General features: G+C 43.0%; 1 protein-coding gene across 1 annotated transcript in view; it reads left to right on the top strand.

Annotated features, from left to right (window-relative positions):
- Positions 1-14,927, top strand: part of MEGF9 (multiple EGF like domains 9) — a 78,992-nt gene that overhangs the window by 29,754 nt on the left and 34,311 nt on the right. Inside the window, exon 2 of the mRNA XM_037880009.1 lies at positions 12,657-12,858. Coding sequence (XP_037735937.1) covers positions 12,657-12,858 — 202 coding nt within the window. The remainder of the gene's footprint in view (positions 1-12,656; positions 12,859-14,927) is intronic.

The raw sequence follows: 14,927 nt of genomic DNA, 5'->3' as shown, positions 1-14,927 counted from the left end.
AAATCCCCCCTGCCCCATTCTTCTCTTCTGCAGACTAAACAATCCCAGTTCTCTCAGCCTCTCCTAATAAGTCATGTGCTCCAGCCCCCCCTAATTATTTTTCTTGCCCTCCGCTGGACTCTTTCCACTTTTTCCACATCCTTCTTATAGTGTGGGGCCCAAAACTGGACACAGTACTCCAGATGAGGCCTCACCAATGTCGAATAGAGGGGAACGATCACGTCCCTTGATCTGCTGGTAGTGCCCCTACATATACATCCCAAAATGCCATTGGCCTTCTTGGCAACAAGGGCACATTGTTGACTCATATCCAGCTTCTCGTCCACTGTAACCCCGAGGTCCTTTTCTGCAGAACTGCTGCCGAGCCATTCGGTCCCTAGTCTGTAGCGGTGCATGGGAGTCTTCCGTCCTAAGTGCAGGACTCTGCACTTTTCCTTGTTGAACCTCATCAGATTTCTTGTTAATATTGTATTAAGCATCTAGTCACCATTAACCCTTTTAGCGAAGACTGAAGCAAAATATGCATTAAACACTTCAGCCTTCTTGATACCATCAGTTATTAGCTCTCCTTTCCCTGCTAAGTAGTGGACCTACACTTTCCTTTTTTTTTCTCTTGCCACTAAGGTATTTATAGAGCCTCTCTTATTGCTTTTTATGTCCCTACAACTCATTTTGTGCCTTAACCATTCTGAATTTTGTCCCTACATGCTTGTGCTGTTCTTTTGCACTCTTCCTTAGCAACTCATCCGTGTTTCCACTTTTTGTAGGATTCCTTTTTGATTTTCAGGTCATTAAAGAGTTCCTGATGCAGCCATGTTGCTCTTATTATTCTTTCTGTCTTTCCTTTGCATCAGAATAGTTTGCTGTTGTGCCTTAAATATTGTCTCTCTGAGAAACTGCCAGCTCTCCTGAACTCCTTTATCTCTTAAATTTTCTCCCCACACCACCTAACCTATCAGTTCTGAGTGTGCTGAGTCTGTTTTCTTTGAAGTCTGTTGTCTTTAGTCCGCTGCTCTCTATTCTGTTCCTTAGAATTATGAAATGTGTCCTTTCATGGTCTATGGGCCAAATGTGCCTCTGGTGTAACTCCACTGACTTCAGTGTACCAGGGATAGTATGGTCCTATGTATTTTCCTAGAGGCTACTTTTGTAAGGTCATCCTCACCCTATGATGAAATTAATTCTTTTCCTGGTGTTCACCAGTGTGAACATTAACTGCAGTGGAATCACTCCTGATTTACCCAACTGTTGGTGAGAAGAAAATCGGGTCTGTTCTCTTTATGAAGGCAGTTTGAACCTGTAGCTTTCCATAGTCAACTTCTACTTAGTGATTTAGCTTTTGCCTTACTGTTGAGGTTCCACTTGAGTTGTTAACTTAACCACATATATATTTTTTCTACTCAGTCTCCAAGTGGTCCCAGACAAGGAATTAAGAAAGGAACCCTTTTCTCCTTCCCAAAAGAACTTCTCTCTGCTAACCCTTCTGATAAGGCAGGTTCAAGAACCAGACATCCTGATTCTTTTCTCACTCGTGGGTGTAATTCCACTGAAGTCAATGAAATAAATGAGAGGAGGATTCAGCTGTCTTGTTTGGTGTTTATCAGACTATTAAAAGACCTTGGTCTCATGGTTTAGGAGCACATAAGCCGCTTGTTGATGGGTTCTGCTTACAGGGCAGGCTTTTGAAGAGGCTTATTTTTTAAATTGCATTTTCTCTTTCAAGATCAGCACGGAGAAGATGGCTGATGAGTGGAAGATAATAACTAAGTGCCTGGTCTGCATTGTCTGTTCAAGGTGTTATGAGAACAGAGTGCTCAGATTTCTTTCCTCTTCTCTGGGAATCAAACGGAGCATGGCTTGTCTGAGACCTGATGGCCATAGGAAATCTCTCCAGCTGCACTTTTCTGGATTAGTTAAAACAAGGCCTGAGGCTACCATGTGAACCAAGGAATTGGTAAAATCTGCCTTGGCCCAGGAGAGAAGTTGGCTTCTTTAATGTTGACATTGTTGCTGTTAATCTTCACGTGGTGAATTTAGCGCCAGCCTATTTGAAATCCTGATGTGAAAGGTGCTAGACTGGCTGCCTTGGAGATCCAAGTCCTCTATTTGACTATAGAACAGGTATAGCGTAAGCAGCAGGGATACGAACTTCCCTACATTGTCCTACCAATATGCACAAACCCTAACCTGCGGGGACCACTCTGAGAGCTAGGAGGGAGGCTACGCCCACTGCCAGTTCATTCCTTAGCCCTCTGCTGGGGTTGCTGGTGAGTATCCTGACTAGTGCTACTTGTGGTAGTTTCTATGATGTGGACATCTCTCCATAGGGAGCTAGACTAAGATCAAATAGCCATCAGATGGTTTCCCCTTTTGGCGACTGTTGACGTGGGCTGGATTTGAACCAGAAAACTAAGATAAGTTCATACTTGTAACTCCATTGACTTCAGGGATAGATTTCTGCAGCCAGTTCTTAAACCCTGAGAAATCCAGCCCCTCAGTCACTAACCTTTTAAACTTCTTTTTAAGGTTTGGGATGCAACTTTGGGGCTCTAAAGGGACCTGGAAATCAGCTGACCCTATGAGATTGCTACCATTTGGGCCCAAAAATCTCATGAATGAGACATGCCTACACAAACACCAGGCCCTTGCCCTGGCTCAGTGTTGGACCGAGATCCTGTCTGTCAAGGGAGTCCATTGTTGGGCTTTGTCTAGACTAGGTTTTAGAAGGTGTTAGCTAACACATGTTAACAACCTAGTGTGGACAAGGCAGTGTTCCTTTAACACCTTCCAAATCCTTGTCTAGGCAAGGCAGATGTTATGTGAAGGGATGTTACCAATATACACCTCCACATCTTCACTTAATTGCAGAAGATGGGGCAAACAGAAGAATGTTTTGAATAACAGCCCCAGAACCTAATTCGAGCTCCATTCTCATTTTGCCCATATAAGTCTCAAATTTTCTCCCTATTTATCCATGCACAAAATTTATAGCCCAAATGCAAATGATTGAGGGATTATTCTTACTCCAGCTTTTTGCAGCTAATTTAAAGCCGCTGTGTGAATTAACACATTCTTTCATGAGCTACAATCCCCCAAAGCACCAAGGAAAGTTTGTGATTCTAATTATTTTGCTTTAAGCAAAGTACACAGAGACTTTAATGATTATATTCCATATTATTCATGTAATTTTTTTATTTCCCTCTCTCTTTAGGACGTGGTACATAGATATTAAAATTGAAGTACGCTAATAAATTTTCAGGCCTGCTACTTAAGAGGTGCCTTGATCCTGTATCAAAAGAATGTTGTTGACACGATGATTATATTTCTTGAGGGGTATCAGACGATTGCTTACAAATGTACTCCCAGTTTGAACTTCCAGTAGGCTGGGAGTCTGGGGGTTGCCTAGTGCTATTTTGGAGTTGTTTGCCAGCATTCCATTTAATCCTTGTCTCATATTGTTTATCTATAAACTTGAAGCATTCAGTTAGCTTTGTCACAGCCTGGGTGGTTTAAAAGTATGGAAATTTTAAATAGAACGGACTGAATATTTATATGGTTACAGACATTCATGAAAACGTTGCATTTTCCTACCAATCGGCAAAAGTGAAATGTCAGCAGACTTTTAAAATGAATTAAAAGGAAAGGATGGATTTTTAACTGTGGATTTTCAATCCTTGAGCATTTCTTTTGCTCTCTTTGGTATTTCTAAAACTGCATGTATTCTAGACATCTTAGGGCCCAATTCTTATTTATGTTAAGGCCCTTGCACATAGTGTAAAGCATCCAGTGGTCTTGTCTACATGGGAAAACTTCCCAGCAGAGCTATAGTGGGATAGCTATTCCGCTACTGGTATAAATGCCCATGCGGACACCCTATTCCAGAATGAAAGTGGTTTTTATTCTGTAATATTTACTCTACTTTGGAGTGATCAGAATCAGTTTCATTCTGGAATAGTGTGTCCACATTGGACACCAGTATAGCTATAGCAGAAGAGCAATTCCAATATAGCTATGCTGGGAAATCTCCCCATGTACATAAGCCCTTAGTGTTAAAGAACTGGGCCAATTAAAAAGTTTTACAAACATTAACCCCAGCCTAGTGGGGTAGGTAAGTTATTTTAACCTATTTTACAGATGGTGAAACTGAGGCATAGAGAAAGTTCACAGAGCATGTCAATTAGTAACCTACCTAGCAAGCCAGAGGTCCCAGTTCTGCCAGGTTAGAGACCTTTCCCTCCCCTGCTTTCTGAATCATTAGATAATATTTCTTCCCCACTTTGTAAGAACTAGGTATTATTTTTTTCTGCAGTTGTGCACATGAAATAGACCCATGTCCGCTATAGTCTCCTTGTGCTTCTGTATGCCATAAAATCTCTTGTGCATTGTGCATGCCAGTGCTTAGAAATTTTGCACACTATGAATAATGTTCATGATTTAAACTCTTTTAGAACGTTCCTGGCAAGTAAGTTCTAAATATTCTAGTTCACACATATAGCTTTTGTTTTGCCATTTGTGACTATTTCACCCATTTAAAAACTGTTCGTTCATTGTTTAAATCGGTGGTTCTTCAGGGAAAGCCCCTGGTGCGCCGGGCCGGTTTGTTTACCTGCCGCGTCCGCAGGTTTGGCCGATTGCGGCTCCCACTGGCCGCAGTTCGCCGCTCCAGGCCAATGGGGGCTGCAGGAAGGGCACACACACACAGCTTTAGCTCACCACTAAAACATATGCTGGGCGTCTTCCCTGCTTGACTGTGGCACGGTCCTAGTTCTCTTCCTCTGAGAAGCACCCTAGCTGCCCTCTCCAAAAGCCCAACTCTACAGAGGAAAGGAGAGTTTTATTCCAGATCTGATTCATTGTCAGAAGTGACCCTGAGCAAGCAAAAGACTGTCCTCTTACATCAAAACTATGGTGAGGTGGGATTTGGCCCATCTGTCCTGACCCCTAATAGACTGTAGACAACCAATTCCTCTGCCACAGGTACTGTGCTGGGCTACTGTAGACAGCGGGGGCCATGCCAGAAACGAAGCCAGGGAAGAAAAGGTGTAGGATAATGGCAGATACCCATTCTGGCTTGTGCAAGGCATAGGCAGCATTGCGGGGGGCTACTGTAACTTAAAGCTGCTACTGAGGCTGCTCTGAGTTACTCCAAAAACTGTTCCGGACCCTGGAGCAGCCCAAAATTGGGAGGGCATGAAGGTAGCTTAAAACTCCCCCACCTACATAAGAATGGCCATACTGGGTCAGACCAAAGGTCCATCTAGCCCAGTATCCTGTCTGCCGACAGCAGCCAACACCAGGTGCCCCAGAGGGAGTGAACCTAACAGGCAATAATCAAGTGATTTCTCTCCTGCAATCCATCTCCATCCTCTGACAAACAGGGGCTAGGGACACATAGCCTTCACAACCTCCTCAGGCAAGGAGTTCCACAGGTTGACTGTGTGCTGAGTGAAGAAGAACTTCCTTTTTTTGTTTTAAACCTGCTGCCCATTAACTTCATTTGGTGGCCCCTAGTTCTTATATTATGGGAACAAGTAAATAACTGTTCCTTATTCACTTTCTCCACACCACTCATTATTTTATCTACCTCTATCATATCCCCCCTTAGTCTCCTCTTTTCCAAGCTGAAAAGTCCGAGCCTCTTTAATCTCTCCTCATATGGGACCCATAACTGTGGCTGTTGCATGAAGCATTATTTGTGAGCAGACAGCCATGGAAAGAAAGAAGTAGTCACGAAAGCCTCATCTGTGTCTGATCACTGTTACATAGAATGTGCCTGTGATTTTTCAGGGTTTTTAACTGTTTCGGCAGCAGAAAGTGCACAGGAAACAGATCTGAGCCTGGCTGAAGTAGGTTCTGTAACACCAGACTGCTTTCGTTCAACAAGATCACAGAAATAGCCACCAGGCTTGCTGCTAAGAGAGCTTGAACGTTGGTTTTCCCAGGTTGTGAACAAAAAGCTGCTGCATACTCTCCTTTGTTTTGGATTATTGCTGCATTTTCCACCCTGTCGAGTAACTGGTGTAAGCAGATCCTAGCCTGTGTATTCCACATCAAGCCCGTTGTCTGAATCCTTGCCGTCTGGAATCTTTTACTTGACTTAGTGGAACAGCGTTTGTTTCATGGTCAAAGACCTGCTAACATAAGGGCTGAGATGTAATGATGCAGGAGGTCAGACTAGAGGATCTGGTGGTTCCTTCTAGCCTTTAAACTCCATGCTTTTAGGAAGCTTACCAATCATGAGACCATCATTGTGTCTTCAGTGTACAGACAACAGCCACACCGTGAGGGACGCTTAATTTTTTTTTTTTTTTTTGTATTAGGCAGTGTTGCAAAAATCAACCAAAAATCAGTTTCTCATTCTAACTGGGCAGCAAGGGCATTTTTATTTTTCTTCAGTGGATGCTATCTTTGCTTGTGGGAGAACTGTAGAGGAAAACACTGCACGTAGTATTCATCGATCTTGAGAAGGTTTGATGGAGTGTATAGACCCCATGCTGAAGATGAAGGTGCCATAGAAGCCCTGGGGGCAAGGCTAGCCATGCCATGCCCTGCCCTGCCCTGTCAATCATGTATGGTAGGGAGGAGGCCATTGAAAGGGAAGAAAATACAGGCAGCTGTAGGGGGAAGAGCATGATTGCCCTAAGTGGGAAACTGCTGGAGTGACTCTGGAAGCCACCGGGGGATCTCACACCCAGGAGACTGTCATCCCAAACCTATGGGGAATGCAGCAAACTCTCGGGCTAAGCCAGACAGAGTAAGCCTGACTCAGTAGCCCAGCTGGAGGGAGTTCTTAAAACCCAGTACGTGGGAACTATATCCCTGGCAGCACTGTGGACCTTCCACTCCCTGCCCCCTGAAAAGCAGGTACCCTTGAGTGTGTTGGGATATTTACCTCTCCTTTTGATTCCCCCACTCAGAGAGACTTAAGAAGGCCTACAAGGGGCAGGGCCCTCTTCTAAGTATTAAGGGACTGGAACTGGGCGGGGCCACATTCTTCCACCATCTGGTAGAAAAACTTCAGGTGACTCCTTCACAGAAGGCTTATGACCATTATCTGAGAGAAGTCGTCTGGTGTATGGGAGTGAAACAGATGCCAGAAGCCTGTTAGACTTGTCCAGCCACTTATGAGGATGCTGTTTCAGAAGGCTTTGCTGGAGAAACTGAACCGTTTCTAGTAAGAGTTGGAATGCAACAAGGCTTGGCACTAGGCCCCTTTTTGTTCATGTTGGTGCTTGACGCTCTTACAGAAAACATCTAGAGTGGCACCCTGGTGAGTGCTTTTTGCAGAGGATGTAGTGCTCGTGGGGGAAACAGAAGAGGAAGTGGGAAGAAGATTTAAAGAGTTGGGAGGTGTATACTTGAAAGAAATGGCATGAAAATCAGCAGAACTAAAACAATATATGGTCTGTTGATTCAATGATACACTGCAGGAAGATGAGACTGTAAGTCTGGGGGGCCAGCCTCTACCAAAGGTACAGAAGTTCAAGTACCTAGGTTTCATAGAACAGGATAATGGTGAACTTGGTGACTAACTTATAAGCAGAACAGGAGAGGCTTGGACTAAATGGATAGAAGTGAGTGCAGTGATAGGTATTCTCCTGTTGCAGATCAAATTGAACAGTAAGATCTACAAGATAGAAATTAGATCTGCAGTGTTATATGGCTCCGAATGCTGGACACTGAGGACGAGACAGGAACAGATCTCAAATACAGTGAAAATGAAAATGTTAAGACGGATGCTTGGAGTTACTGGGATGGATCATGTTCAGAATGAATGAAATAAGGGAAGTGTGTAGGTGCTACCAATTATAGAAAAGACGAGAGAATCCAGGCTTAGATGCTTTGGGCATATGAAAAGAATATCAGAAGAACATATAGGAAACAGGATGTTAAATTTTAAAAGTGGAGAGTAAGAGAATGGTTGGAAGATCCAAAGCTAGATCAATGGATAGCGTACAGAAAGAACTAGCTCTGAGGAACTGTTTGAAAACAGACTGGAATGGAGAAGAGCTCTGACCCCACATAGATGGGACCAAGGCTAGATGAAGATTTTTTTAAGGTAATAAGCTCTTTGGGACGTTCCTTCCTATATCTTTGTATATCTAGAGTATGTTAGGCACTCTTGCAATATAGATGATGATCCAACTAACTGGCCTCAGTCAGTGGCTGGACAGGACCAAAGATTTCTCTTTTAGATGGCTTAACTTCTCTGATCAGGGATGAAAGAGATGCAGTGTGTCTGAATATAGCCCATCTTCTATTAATTTTTCCATAGCTAACTTTTTCTCAAAATTTATAGGCTCTCAAAAGGGAATCTGTTACCTCAGTGATGAGATAAGTGGGAAATAAATTCTTCCTGTTCGTGTTTGAGATACCACATTGCGTGTGGCACTCTGTCCTTCTCTAAGGGTGGATGGGCGGGCCACGGATAAAAGTTCATGAGCCTGCTACAGTGTGGTGTGACATCAGTTAACGGTCTTTTCAGAATCTTAGGGTAATTAACTTCTAAAGCAATAACAACGAGGAGACCTTGTGGCACCTTAGAGACTAACAAATTTATTTGGGCATAAGCTTTCATGGGCTAGAACCCACTTCATCAGATGCATGGAGTGGAAAATACAGGAGCAGGTATAAATACATGAAAAGGGAGTTGCCTTACCAAGTGTGAGGTCAGTCTAACGAGACAATTCAATTAACAGTAGGATAGCAAGGGAGGAAAAATAACTTTTGTAGTGGTAATGAGAGGTAGGTAATGGTAGGTAGTCACCTACTACAAGACAGGCCCAACAAAGAAAGTCACAGAACACCAGAAAGGACGAAAGAAAGAGAGTCCCATATGTTGAAGAGGCTAGTCTTATGACCTATTGACTGTCACTTATGGCACACCGACACCATGATGATGGGCGTGGTTGAGAACCAGAATGGAATGCAATAGAACTTTGCTGGTATAATGGAGTGAATAATTCACAACATAACCTCTTATCCTTCAAGTTCTTGTGCACCGGCAGACGCTGCTACTGGCTTCTGCGGCTGCTGGTTCACCCTCATTCAGTTGGGCACCGCATGTGCACAGCTGAATAGGGCTCCGTGAAGGTGCTCTGTGAAGGTGCAGTCTGTGTGCCTGAAGTTGCAGGATTGGGGTCTAATAAATTCTATGGATACATTAACTTTTCTTTTTCACTTATGGAACATCTGCTATTGTATTGTGACTCTCGCTAGAATTTATTCAACATTGTTAATTTTGGTTTTGCAGTTGTTGTTTTTTAACAGTGGAGAGTGCGGGGCTTGTGAATGGAGCTGGGTGAAATTTTGATGAAAGACTGCAAAAATCCCATAGTCCGCTTTGAACATCTCAGCCAAAGTCTTTTTACTATTCTTTCTATCGTTTTGAAAGCTATGTTAAGACATAGAACATTGTAGATGCTGCAGATGTAAAATATAATCCAAAGCATGACTTATATTTGGTTTCCTCCAGCTGCAGTACTTGAGATCTCATCTATCTAATGTACTTACATGACCTCCCCCGTTACTATAGTGTCTGAGCACTGCACAATCTTAGTATATTTACCTTCACAACTCCCCTGTTAGTTTCTCTGTGCCTCTCAGCTAAGGCTGGCAGGGCAGTGCTCTTAGCCCTAAGTGCCTTGATCAGGCAGGAAGTTTTTGTAACAGAGCCAGAAACTGCACGTGAGTTTCCCGAGTTCCAGACTAGCACCCTAACCATTAGACTTCCCCTTCCTCTCATGAAACTCTGAAACTTTGAACCACTTCACTGCTCATTTGAATGAATTAGGCTGGATTTGGCTAGTCGTTTGGGCCAGTGTTGCTTTTCCGCACCTTTTTGCTAGATAGATTATCTGAGCTCTGCAACCCTCCCACCCCCCCAAAAAGAAAAAAAAAAAGGGTCTCTTTTGAGAGGATATAGTCCAATTCTCCTTTTTACTCTGGAGAAACTATAGTGATGTCAGTTGAGTTGCAATTAGAAGTTGGCCTGTAATAGCCATGGCTTTCCCTGTAGAACTGGTGGACTATCAACGAGCAGCAGAAAGCTACCGCAGACATTTCTGCAGTGTTACGTTGACTCTAGCCTTGTAAAATAAGACCGAGCAATGATTTATGTTATGCTGCGACTGCAGCAATAAGATCTTCTGAATATGGAGCAATATGTAATAGTTGTCTCTCTTCTCCACCACTTTCATAGCCCTCTTAGCATCTAGGAACACTGTTCAATTAGATAGAACATCATCTTTTTTATCAAATTTGTTATGACTAATTACTTTTAAAAACTCATTGTATGGAATGTAATTAATGTGTTTCATAGTTTGATTTAAAAACTGAAAAGGGACCGCTTATTCCAGTGGCTGCCCATGACCTGTGCTCATTGGTAGAAGTCAAAGTGCCAAAATCAATGAGGCCACACCGGTATAACTGAGATGGGAATTTGTGCTTGTGATGGGAAGTGGATGTTTACCTGTATAACTACAGGTCTCCAGGTTTTCCTTTCAGTAATCAGTTCTGATCCAAGAAAATTCAGGCCCAGTTCTAATCTCACTTACACAAGGGTAAATGCAGAATAACTATTGACGTTAGTGGAGTTACTCCAGATTTATGTTGGCATGAATGAGATAAAATTTTTCATCTCTTAATCTGGTGCAAAACTGATCTGTGCATCTGATGGATTGATTTACTGTAAAAACAACAAACCTGGTATCACTCTAAATATTGAGCTGCATGACGTTTAACTGTCTGGATATTTGATTCTTAGGAAGTTCCCAGTACTTCCCCATTCAACCCTTTATGAGAGGAAGGCTTCCAGCATTCCTTTCACCGTTTTTCATTATTTAATTCCAGAACTAATTTGGCATAATCTTAAAAAGAATGTTTTAAATGTATGTAACCAATTGGGAAGTTGATCTATAATCTCTTCCTCCACCCCAAGTTCCACAAGCAAATATACCAAGAATAGCCATCATGAAATGAGTAAATTAATCTGACGAATGGATAAATGTACTTTCTCTCTGGGATGCCGGTATTTCTAAAGGCACTTTTGAGATCCTCGGTAAGGTTCCAGTTCAACAAAACATTTAAATACATTCTGAAATCTGTCCATGTTCAGACCAACACTTAAGCATGTGCCTAAAGCTAAACATGTGTTCAAGTCTCCTTGACTTCAGTGAAACTTAAACAGGTGCATAAAATTAGGCATATGATTAAGTGCTTTGCTCAATAGGGATGGACTGCTGGATAGGGACATAAGTGTACCCTATAATTTTGAAGTACGAATATTGAAATATTTTATTAATTTTAGGCCCTCTTCAGTGCTCCAATAGGCAGAACTCCAGTAGGCTTCAGTGGGTGACTCCTGGGGGTAAAGTGTGTGAGATTGGGTTCTTGATTGTAAATTCCTCTGGTTAGTGGCTATGGCAACTGCCTCCCTGTGTACAGCGCCATGGACCCTGGCTGCTCTCGGTAAATAATAATCAGTGTTGCGTAACTCCCTCGAAGCCTGTTTTCCATGTCAGACATGAACCTTATTCAAAATTCAGTCTTGGTAGATAAATACTTTAAATTATTAAGAGCCCAATATTTTCCAGTAAAGAAGGGAAGCTGTAACTAATAGTGTCAATTTCTAGTTTGCTGGGGAGAAATTCTAATTTTATTTTAAACACTTCAGTTTATGTAGACTGAGAACTTGTGGTTTGATCTTTTGCCTCTGCCCTTTGAGGGCTGGATTCGGTAAACCTTCCAAATGAAGAACTTCCATGGAAGTTGGTCGGCAGGGGGGGCGTGGTTGCATGGCTCTTCAGATAAGATGATAGCCCTGTGGTGACTCTAGTGGAGTTCTGCCTGCCAACAGCAAGGCTGAAATTGCTTCGTTCTGTTTTAGGTAATGAGAGGAAGGATTTTCTTGTGGTTAAGGCAGTGGATTGGGACTTGGCGGATCTGGGTTCAGTTCCTAGCTCTGCCACAGATTTCCTGTATGACCCTGGGCAAGTCATTTTAGGGCAAGATTTTCAGATGTTCAGCATCCACACTCAGAGGCACATTTTCAGAAGAGATTGGTGCCTCTTTTGTAGATGGCTAGATTTTGAAACCTGGGCAATACCCACAGCTGCTGTTGTGCCATTTGCGATCAGCACTCAAAAGTGCTCAGCACTCGATGTGTTGAGCTTTTTTGAAAATCTGGCCCTTCACCTCACTCTCTGTGCAGTTCCTCATCTGTAAAGAGGGGATAATAATACCGCCTTAGCTCACTGGAGTGTGATGAAGATAAATCCATGAATTGTGAGGTGCTCTAATGCTGTGGAGCTGAAGGCTATATAAGCAGATAGCGATGTTGCCAGACGTTGCAGTTTTATCACGAGTCTTGTGATATTTGGTGTCTTTTTGAAAGCCCCAGCTCCTTGAGTCATGTGATTATGGGAGAGTCTCAACTTTTTTTTTTTAAAGTAAGTTTTGAGGCCCTGACTGATCATCTTTGACTGGGGTTGGCAACGCTGTTTCAAAGCTACACACACAGAAAGAGCATGCAAGCCTGATTGCCCCAAATATGCTCCTGGCAATTTTTGCATGTTTACAGAGTTTTTTCCCCAATGCTTATATACTTCATTTTATGACCTGAGCATGTTAATTTCAGTTTCTTTTATATTTTGCAGACTATCTGTGTAACTGCAGTGCTCTTGGGAGTGCAAGTGTGAATGAGTGCAATACTTCAACGGGACAGTGCGAGTGTCACAAAGGCTACACTGGTCTGCGGTGTGAAAACTGCGAGGAGGGATATCTCCTGAACCAAACCAGTGGGCTCTGCCTTCCGTGTGGCTGCAGTTCCAAAGGCTCTGTCAACTCCCTTTGTGACAAGTAAGTAACATGACATTTCAATAAGCCTCCCCAGGGATTGTGTGCCAGGTTTTGTAATTTGGGTGTATTTTGAGATCCAGGGTGTATTTTGAGGCTCAGGTGTGGGATCTCCTCACATAGTGTGGAGTGTGTGTGTGTGTATGTATAAGCTGGTCTTATAAAAACTAATGAAGCATATGCTTCCCCTCCTTTTAAAGATCAGATTATAAAAATATACATAGCTGTAGCAAAAAACCTAGCAATTCACAAGGGAGTTAACTTCCGTTTCTGAGCTCAATGTATGCTGCTACAGAATTTCGCCTGTAATTCCCTGTGCATCTCTCCTCTCACAGGTTTCAGAGTAACAGCCGTGTTAGTCTGTATTCGTAAAAAGAAAAGGAGTACTTGTGGCACCTTAGAGACTAACCAGTTTATTTGAGCATGAGCTTTCGTGAGCTACAGCTCACTTCATCGGATGCATCCGATGAAGTGAGCTGTAGCCCACGAAAGCTCATGCTCAAATAAACTGGTTAGTCTCTAAGGTGCCACAAGTACTCCTTTTCTCCTCTCACAAGATTTCCTTCATTTACAAGGGAAGAGTGGGTGGAGGCATGCACTGGGGTGTTGGGAGAGGTCACTTTCAAAGGTTATTTCTTGCATCAGCGGCTGGGATCTCAAACAGAGCTTTGACTTTCTTTCTCTGAGCATCACAAAAGAAATAGTTGAGTGAGAGACTGTAACGGGGCCTTACTTCTTCCTTTGTTGGATACACTGCTGCCTCAGTTTCCCTCTTTTCCCAGTCAGATCTCCACAACTGGTGCTTTTGAATTACCTTCTTCTGAGGTCTGGTTTATTTACATAAAATAACCATTTAACTCAGAGCTAGAATCTCCCGGCCTTCTCTAGACTCACCAATTCATTACTCTCCTCATAGGCTCAGCACAGGGGTTATTCATGGAAGTAAGTACTGTAAACTCTCTGAGGCAAGGACCATTGTTTTGTAGTGTGTTTGTACAGCACCTAGCACAGTGTGGTCCTGGTCTGTGCCTGGGGCTCTTAGGCACTACAGCAATGTAAATAAAAAAGAAAAATAATGCAGCCTACATTTTCCAGGGTTTTTAGGTGCACAGCTTGTGAAATCTCAAATGGGCCTGATTCTCAGAGGGTGGATGAAAATCTGGCCCTTTTAAGGCATCTCAGGTTGGACACCCAGAAATTAAGGCATCCTGTATCACTAGTCACTTTTGAAAACTTAGGCCTATGCTGGTAGCTAAGTGTTTAAACTGAGAGTAATAGGACCTGATCCTGTAACTGATTATTTGTTAATGATTGCTGAGTGGTTAAATTCTTCTGGGATTACGTGCAGGCGAGTGACGTTGATAACAGCTGTAGAAAGTACACAGTGTAGCTCACTGTTCTGTCAGCAGCTTTAGAAACTCGAATTGCTTGCCACTGCAGGTGAAATGAATAAATAACTGGATTAAAAATAAACCTCTCTCTTTTCTGCTGTGTCCAATTTGTGTCTCTCCTCCTCCCTCCCCACCCCCACCCCTCCCCACCCCCGACCCAGGGCACATTTTCCTGAGTCTGTTTGGTGCAATGTGACAGCTCTGCTGAGAAATCCTGGGCCAAATCTCATGCACTTCCCTGATTTCAGCATGACTCCTCACATAAGTAAGGCAATCAGATCTGGCCTTTTGTTTGGAAACACAAGAGGTGAGAATGTACCAGCTCCTCTGCAGTGAGGGAATTAAGGACACACGTGGTTGAGAAAGAAAGGAGATGCAATAATAAAAGCTGGCTGGATAGTGGGCAATTTAGGGATGTAACTGCTTGTCTTTCCCAAAAGTCATGGGTCACCTTCAGGAAGGAATGTGGGGGAAATGTTCGTGTTAGAAGGTGACTCCGCAGTGAGTCATTGGAGGTCTAGCAGCCTTAAGAACAAAGCCCCTTTTGCAGTGCCCATATAATTGCTGTGTTGTAATTGGTTGTTCAGTAGGATTCTAGTCACTTTATCTGGGGTATTTCATGCAGCTTGGGAGCCCCCTAGAACCACATAAAATCCACTGTTTCAACTTGCAAGGGGTAGG

This window comes from Chelonia mydas, chromosome 16 (assembly GCF_015237465.2).
Source record: "Chelonia mydas isolate rCheMyd1 chromosome 16, rCheMyd1.pri.v2, whole genome shotgun sequence".
Classification (NCBI taxonomy): domain Eukaryota; kingdom Metazoa; phylum Chordata; order Testudines; family Cheloniidae; genus Chelonia; species Chelonia mydas.
Note: the sequence above shows the minus strand (reverse complement) of the source record. Positions and strands in the feature narration are given on the sequence as shown.